This window comes from Zootoca vivipara, chromosome 10 (assembly GCF_963506605.1).
Source record: "Zootoca vivipara chromosome 10, rZooViv1.1, whole genome shotgun sequence".
In the NCBI taxonomy this organism is placed as follows: domain Eukaryota; kingdom Metazoa; phylum Chordata; class Lepidosauria; order Squamata; family Lacertidae; genus Zootoca; species Zootoca vivipara.
The window spans coordinates 69,750,777-69,759,430 of NC_083285.1; the positions used below are offsets into that span (position 1 = coordinate 69,750,777).

General features: G+C 53.2%; 1 protein-coding gene across 1 annotated transcript; it reads right to left on the reverse strand.

Moving 5' to 3' along the window:
- Positions 1-8,395, reverse strand: LOC132592763 (acrosin-like). The gene is made up of 7 exons (XM_060279769.1): positions 8,322-8,395; positions 7,109-7,306; positions 6,017-6,300; positions 3,761-3,906; positions 2,530-2,832; positions 1,797-1,963; positions 1-112 (listed from the first exon to the last, which is right to left on the reverse strand). Exons 1-7 carry the CDS (start codon positions 8,393-8,395, stop codon positions 1-3), a joined length of 1,284 nt encoding a protein of 427 aa, XP_060135752.1.
- Between the last annotated feature and the right edge of the window lie 259 nt (positions 8,396-8,654).

Below are 8,654 nucleotides of genomic sequence, written 5' to 3' on the forward strand. Positions count from 1 at the left end.
CTAAGCCCCTGGCGTGAAGTCAAAGACCCCCTGTTTACCATTGGTAAGAGTTCTCCCAAAACTCCTGAAGGGGAGGATCTCAGTAAACAGGATCTGCACCTCATACGTAGGTCTGAGAGGATTACAAGAGGTCAGCCCCCCAAAAGGTACTCTCAGGAGTTTGCCGACACAGCGATTGCAAATATAGCCGTGCTTTGCACTCCTAAACAGGACACAGACTCACAGGCTAAGTCCACAGCTGTGACTAAGCCACAACAACAGGTTGTGAGACGCAACACTGTTTTTGCCAACAGAGCAACTGCTCTGGTCCCCTGGAAGATAGGCGCACAGAAGCTCCAGCTGGTAGAACCAGTTTCAGAGAGTTCCAAGGTTGGAACAAATACGGCAGGGTGGTACTATGTTTATGACAACTGTTTGTTTACATCTCTGGATAAGGCTTTTGCTTACGTAGCTCTTTGTTTACAGAATTCCGGGGAGGATGTTGGGATTTCTCTGCACTGGCGAAGCTACGTAGCCTGAGCCAGGCTGATGGTGTTATTGTGTCTGTTCCCAGGAGAACGTAAGTTCTTACCTCCTGGTGCTCACGTGATGTTTTCCATTGTACTCTGCACTCTTTTTACTTTCTCTTTTGGCTATGCAAGATGCCGGATGCTAAGCTGAATCTTTCTCTCTGCAATAAAGTAGCTAGACACTACTTATTGATTCCTGTGTGTTGTTCTTCAAGTTGAAGGCAATTGCAATTTGCTCTAGCTTCTGTTAGCTGTGTGGGGGCAGACTAACACCTTCCACCCTGGCTATGGAATGCTAACAACATTTGCTCCAATTCAGTGGTAAAATGTGGATTTTGCTCGGCGAAAGAGCTGGGGGAGAAACAAAACTGTTTGGACCTGGAGCTTCCAGGCATGCAACTGCGGTTGGAAAATGCAGAGGTTTGGCTGCATCTCCAGGGAACGCCATGGCTTCAGGAATCCCTTTCACCTGGTGCAGGTAGGCCTGGCTTACCCAATAGAGCAGGCACATGCAAAATCCGGCCTAATCTGGTCTGCCAGTCGGATCAATCCGGCCCCTGTTGCAGTTTATTTCCTGGGGTAAAATCCCAAAAACCCTCAACAACTTTGGTCAGCACTCACGCATGTTCACTCCATCAAATCTGGCCCTCTTTGAAAAAAAAAGTTTGGACACCCCTGCAATAGATCCTTGCAACTTCCTGGGAACAGCCTGGATCTGCAGCTGAAAGAACAGAAGCAGATCACAGCAGGTGACACAAATAATTCAGGAGAGCTGTTGCTTTGGGTTGTGAAAAGCAGCACACCAACACTCACCTGTTTATCCATTCATTCATGGGTTTATTCATTTTGAAAACTTTGATTTATTTATTTTATTAAAAAGTGTCACCATCAAGCTGTTTGCAGCATTAAGCTCCCATTTGGATGCAACTTCATATTCCAGCCAGGTTGAGAAACTCCGAGGAAACAGCGGCGAAGCAATGAGATGAATTTTGTGCACGTGATCCATTATGGGCGAAGTTAGAAGAAGAAGAAAATCAAATGGGGAGAAGATGCATTTTGTTTGTTACCAGCAAAGGACGGGTTGTGGGCTCTGAGATCTGGCAGGGGCAGCCCCCCCCCATGCCCACGGGCACCCCTGGCATTGCCACCTGAGCCTGGCAGTCCTTAACAGCCCTCAGCTGCTACTCTTCCAGCGGCTGAGCTAGGAATCACTTCCATTTGTAAGAAACTTGGTCCCAGGTGGGGCCGGAACTTGCCTTTGCAGTGGCTTCAGTGACCGGAACTCACTCTGTGGCGGGGGTGTGCGAATCATGACCCACGGCCTGTAAATCTGCCCATGCCAAGCTGGGGCCCTTGTCCTCAGACGCCACCTTCCCGGCCGCACGGACCACGGAGGAGACGTTAGGCCCCAGATTGGGCGCTGGGGGGGAGTTGAGGCGTCCAGTCCCGTGGGCCTTGTTCCGGGAGGTATGTACCATATAAAGCGCATGGGAGCCTGTCCTTTGGGCCACCATGTGTGATGGGAGTTGGGTCTGGGGGTGGGCCAGGCCATGGGATGGGTCTGGGTGGTGGTCTTGGGGGGTCCCCAAGGTCCAGGTGTGTACCCGGCTGCTGGAGGGGTCTGGGGAGAGGTCTCAGGGGGCTGCCAAGGTCTGCTGGTGGGCCAGACCTCAGGAGGGGTCTGGGGGGAGGTCTTGTGGGGTGGCCAAGGTCTGGATGTTTGCCAGGCTGTTGGACGGCTCTGGGGGGTGGTCGCAGGGGGTGGCCAAGGTCTGGTGGTGGGCCCGACCACAGGAGGGGTCTGGGGGGTGGTCTTGTGGGGTGGCCAAGGTCTGGGTGTTTGCCAGGCTGTTGGACGGCTCTGGGGGGTGGTCTCAGGGGGTGGCCAAGGTCTGGTGGTGGGCCCGACCACAGGAGGGGTCTGGGGGGTGGTCTTGTGGGGTGGCCAAGGTCTGGGTGTTTGCCAGGCTGTTGGACGGCTCTGGAGAGTGGTCTTGGGGGGTGGCCAAGGCCTGGTCGCCCAGGGTGCTTTCGGGGGCCTGTGATATGGCATGTTCCCATTTTGTTCCAGTTGGGTCTGTGGCCTTGGAGGTGCTTGCGGCCGTGGCGTAGCCTGGGGCCGCGCCATTAGCGGTGGTTTGTTGATTTGGGAATGGTCCTCCTTGGTCGTCTTCCTGATCCAGTCGAGGTAGAACTGTGTGGAGGCGTAGACTGCCGGCTTCGTTTTCTCGCCGCAGGATGGCGGTCCCCAGCTGTAGATTCCAATCACCCAGTAGCGTTCGGACCTCTGCTCCCGGCACATGAGGGGGCCGCCACTGTCGCCCTGCAAGTGGGAGAGAAAAGGCTCCTGTGAGGAGGAGTGTGTTGACAGCCCCATGGCTCAGAGGTGGAGTTTGTGAAGACGTCATATGCGAACTCTGCCTGTGGCATTGGACCTGTAACTGCACTTTTGCTCGTGCAAGCAGTCCGTTGCTTTTCTCAGGATGAAGCAATGTGTAAGGAATGGAGTTGGAAGGGTCCCTGAGAATCCTCTAGTCCAACTCTTTGCAGCTGTCCCATATGGGGATGGAACCAGCAACCAGCACCACACTTGAACAAAGTCAGCTATTCAGGACAAAGAAGGGCTTTTTGTGTCTGCTGAGAACCAAAATGAGGTGAGCTGCTTGGAGGGCAGCTGTGCTCATCACTAGAACACCACCGTCAGTCTCTTGCGGCATCTCCAGAAATGTGGCCGCTGTTGGTGACACCCTTCCACTGTGGGATTTTCTCTTTCGACAAATATTTAACGTAGAATTGAGCTGACCTTCCTGGTGGTTTGGCCAGTAAAGGACTCCTATCCACCACTGAGGCAATGACCCCTATTTGGGTTGTGACTCCTTCTGAGCCCAGATGCTAAGGGAGGCAGCCTCTTGAGCAGAGCTTTGAGGGATGCTGAGGGCAAAGGGGATCATTTTCATCTGCCCTGTGTCTGTTAAGGAAGACCTCTGAACTCCAAGGAGGACATTCATGTTATGCAGATGTCTTATACTGAGTTTTCTGTTCTGGCCAGTTGCAGCTCTCCAAGGATTTGTCCTCAGAGGGGCCTTCTCCTTCTCTCACAGCTGCTGCCTGAGATGCTGCAGGCTGAATTGCAGGGAAATTTTGCATGTTCAGAGCAAGTGCTCTGCTGTTCCAGGATCACCAGAAAGTTTCGCGCCCCCCCCCCCCCGCAACCAAACCTGTAGCCTTGATTTTGTCATAGCTTCGCCCACCTGACAATTAGCAATGCCTTTTTCCAACCGTCCAGCACAGATGTTCTCCTCGAGGATATAGTTATACCAGAACTCGGGGCTGCTGCAAATCGCCTTGGGGATGATGTCAACGGGACCTTCCTGCATGATATCAGGCATTTTTTTGGCTGAGGGCAGAAAGGGAAAGTGGGGGGAGGGGGAGGATCAGTTCAGATTCCACTCCCCACCCCACGTGCACCGCCAGGACCAATGGAGAGAGGCATGAAGGCATGTGCAGCAGCATTCCCTCCCCCTCAAACCTAGTTGATGGACTGGGGGTGAGATCAGAGACAAGGATATGTTGGGCTGCAGAGTAGGGTGAGCTCCAGGTTTCTGGGGGCCCTTGGGGACCCCAAGACTCTCCCTCATCCCTCCCCCTTTAGAACAAAACACATTTGGACCCCTTGTGGTGTCAGGAAAATGCAGGCTTTAGTGTTTCACTCGTTCCTCTATTGTTTCCAGAGTATATCCCAGGGAATTTGGTGGGGTTCACTTGTTGCAATGGGTTAACCTGTCAACAGCCGCTTTCCTCGTTATTTTTCTATTTTTAGCTTCGATCTCCCTGTTCATACATCGCTTTGTGAAGGTTTTTTGAAAATTTGTGAAAATTCACCAGGCATTTTTCTATGTTTATTTTGGATCTCCCCGTTCATACATCAGTTTGTGAATGCTTTTTTAAAACCCATGATAATTCACCAGGCATTTGGATACAAATTTCTCCTAAGAGAAACCTTTCTGCAAAGCCATTTCCCCTAATATAATGCCTTTTTGTACATTATTTTCACAAATACAGGAAGTTTTTAATGCACAATCCGCTCTAGCACATCCCTCTTGGTACATGGCCATCCTATTATCTCTCCATCCATCCCAGTATTGCCTACACAGAGCGATAGCAGCATAAGACAGGAGTTTCCACCAGCCCTACCCAGAGATTGAAACTCATTCTTCTGCATGCAAAGCCATCATTACTGAGCTGAGTTTTGTGGGCAAGCATCTATGTCTGGAGAAGGTGCTCTGCCCAGAAGCCGTGAAGGGGAATGGCTCTCAAAACCAACCATCTCCATGCACACACCTGCCTCACGCCTAAGACTCAGGGCTTCTGATGTACACAGCCCAACCATAACTAGCAACTTAGAATCATAGAGTGGGAAGGGACCCCGTAGGGTCAACCAGCCCAACCCCCTGCAACGCAGGAATCAAGATTCAGGACTGCAATTGTGGCCACTGTAATTTCCATCATGACTACCATTGCTACTGTACTTCCCCTATTTTAAGACACCGTCTTATTTTTAATTACTGTAAGTACCTCCTTACCGCGGCCAGCGTTGCTGCTGCTGGGTCCCGCTGGCTCAGGGCGTGCAGCAAGCCTCCTCCTCCTGCCACGTTGCTGCTGCTGGATCAAGGAGGCAGCCTGCTGGGTCGGTGCTCAGCAGTGCCGTGCGGAGCGCCAGATCGAGGAGGCAGCCTGCTGGGTCAGCGCCGATCAGTGCCGGATCAAGGAGCCGGTCTGCAGAGTCAGCGCCCAGCAGCGCCGCACTGGATTGAGGAAGCGGTGCTCCGTGCGGTGCTGCTGGGCGCCGACCAGACAGGCCGCCCGATTGGTGCCCAGCAACGCCGTGCAGAGCACCGGATCGAGGAAGTGACCTGCAGGGTCGGTGCCCAGCAACGCCGAGCTGGATCGAGGAGCCAGTGCTTCATGCGGTGCTGCTGGGTGCTGACCCTGCAGCCTGTTTCCTCGATCCTGCCGGGTCGGCGCCGATTAGTGCCTCGCGGGGCACCGGATTGAGGAAGCAGCTTGCAGGGTCGGCGCTGATCAGCGCTGCACAGAGCACTGCCTCCTCAATCCAGTGTGGTGCTGCTGGGTGCCGACTCTGCATACGGCTCCTCGATCCGGCACTCTGTGTGGCACTGCTGGGTGCTGACCCGGCAGGCCGCCACCTCCTCCTCCTGCCGCGGCCGGCCTGCTGGGTCCCGCTGGCTGGCTGGGGCGCTCGGCGGTCTCGCTCCACGCGGCGCGGCACAGAGGTATGTCTTATTTTCGGGGTATGTCTTATATTTCACAAATCCTTAAAAATCCTGCTACGGCTTATTTTATGACTACGTCTTAAAATAGGGGAAACACAGTATTACGTTTCTTTGGTGAAACTGATTGGCAGGGAAGGTGTGGTCTGCAAATTTACTTAAGGCACACAGCCAGGCCGTTCCTTCTGGGGGGCCTGATTTCCCTGCTGATCTCACTTTTCACTTCCATGATTCCAAAACCGCTGACGTAGCAGTGACTGAGCAAGGAAACCACCACGCTGTCGTCTGGCAAGCAGGCTGGCTGGATATAGTCTGTGCAGTTGACTGGCTCGTTCAGCTCCACCAAGGAAATGTCGTTGTGTATTTTGCTGTAGGTAGAGTTCAAGAAGTGCACGTAGTGCTCGTGGTTCACCAGCCTCTTGATCGAGCGCCTCTGGGCATCGGGGCCGGGGTTGGAGACGCGGTTGGCACCAATCGACAAGCTGATCTCTGGTAATTCCCTGGAACAAAGAATGCAAACAGGGTGGGGTGGGGACTGTGCTCCTGAACAAAATGAAGGTCAGCAGAATTTGGGTGGATGTTGGAGTACAGGCAGCACAGCTGGGTCTGAGGAGAGCATAGATGCCAAGTTCCGGCCTGAGAAATAAGGGACTGGACCGGAATTAGCGCTGCTGCCATTTTGGAACTGGGCGGAGCATGCTCAGAAGCTACTTTTGATGCTGCTCTGCCCTGTTCCAAAATGGCCGCCACACCAGAAGTCACGCTGCGGCCATTTTGGATGAGCAAATGAACAAGTGAGAAAAGTCAAATTATATTTTTATATGAGTTACACAGATCTGTGCACAGGGCTTCTCTCTCTTCCCCCTCCCAAAGCAGCCCTTTCTCTCCCTCCCCCAAGCGCAGAGCGGGCAGCAGGGAAGGGAAGAAAGTGCCTTCAGAGGAAAAAAAGCTCGGCTGGAGGAGGAGAAGCTCAGGCTTGCATGAGACTGGCAGCAGAGAAAGGATTTTCTTTCTCAACCTGCGGTCGACCAAGATCAGTCCCGCGATTGGTAAGTCGATTGCGATTGACCTGTTGTATATTCCTGAAATAGACTATCTGGACCCTGAGTTCTGATCCAGGAAGGCGGTTCCTGGGCTCCTGATTCCATTGTCCTAAGAGGATGGCTCTGAGTTTTGACGCACTGCAATACTGACAGCAGCCACCCCTCTGAAGGCAGAAGGTCGGACTCTGCTCCCATGAGATGCCCCTGCCCTGGATGTCAGGTTTGCAGACCCCGTGACAACACCTCTTGGGAACGCTTTGCTTACTTTGGTCTCTGAAAGCAGTGGGCTGCACTGAGGACCCATCGAGGGCTGATCAGGAAACCTCCACAGGTACTGAAGTATCCATTCTGTGTCAGAAGTTGGAAGCTGACCATCCAGGGCCACGTTCCGGGGAGAACGTTGCTGCCGCCCACAACCCGGAGGTTATGGCTGCCCGCCAGGGGACGCCTTCCGCAGACTCCGCTGGAAAGCAAGACACAGGTTGCCATACAGAGCCATTGCATATATTTCACCTCCCCCCAATTTGCTCCAAATACTGGACGGTCCCCTCCTCTTGGCTATCTTGGGAAGGCCGGCGTGTCCATTTCAGCGAACTAGGCAGCTGCCTAGGGTGCCAAAATGGAGGGGGCGCTGGGCAGCTGTGGCTGTCAGCTGTTGAGCAGCTTCAGGCCACTATCCTGAGGTGTGTGTGTGCCTCCGGAGAGCAGCCTGAAGCCGCTCAACAGCTGACACCCGCAGTGGAGGCAGCCGCCCCAGGCTCGCACTCCTCGTGCGAAGCTTCGGTGGCGCATGGGAAGCGCAAGCCTGGGGCCACCTCACCATGCCTCTCAGCGGTTTTTTATTTTATTTTAATTTTTTATTTTTATTTTTCCTACTTTTTATTTTTCTCTATTTTCTATTTTCTGTTTTTCTATTTTTTATTTTTTACTGGGGGGGGGGGCAGAAGGTGATCTCACCTAGGGCGAAAAAAACCCTAGCACCGGCCCTGGATGTCCAGCTACACTTCTGGATGCCTCCCAAATGCCCATCACTCCCAGATGTTTAAGACAGAGGAGGGAACTTTTTCCAAGCCAGGGGCCACATTGTCTTTTGAGGGCCACATCTCAGTGGTGGGTGGGGCCAGAGGCAAAAGTGGACTGTTCAGCAAATCCAAATTAGTACGCTATTTTCTACCCCTCTCTCCCACCCTCCCTCTGTCCTCTATCTAGAAAAGAAATATTTCCTTTTGTCTGTCCCCCTGACTGGTCCACCATTCAGCTTCCTTAGGGGACCCAGATGGATTCTTATATTCCGAGAGAGGGACAAACATGCCCTCTGAGAACAGACTCTGTCTTTGACCCACCACAATGAAGGGGAGCGAGAGCAGCCAGGGGCCCCGTTGTGCCTCCCTCTTCTTCAAGACCACATCCAGAAGGAGTTGGTGGGTGGGTTTCCCCCTACTGCCTCCTTACCAAATCTGCCCTCTATCCCCACTTACTCGCAGGTGGTTTCCTTGGGATGGGAGGGCCGGAAAGCAGCGAGGGCCAGAACGGGGAGGAGCCACCACCCCATCCTTCTTCCAGCTCCAGGTGTTGCTGCTTCCTCCATGTTTTTCTGGAATCCATGACATCACAAAACGGAAGATCTGTCAGATCAGCAGGTGGAAAGTCTGACATCATCACAAGTTCCCTTCCCTTCCCTTCCCTTCCCTTCCCTTCCCTTCCCTTCCCTTCCCTTCCCTTCCCTTCCCTTCCCTTCCCTTCCCTTCTCTTCTCTTGAACAACCCTTCCATTTGAGAGAAGTGTTTATGTGCCCAGAAGCATGGAAAGAG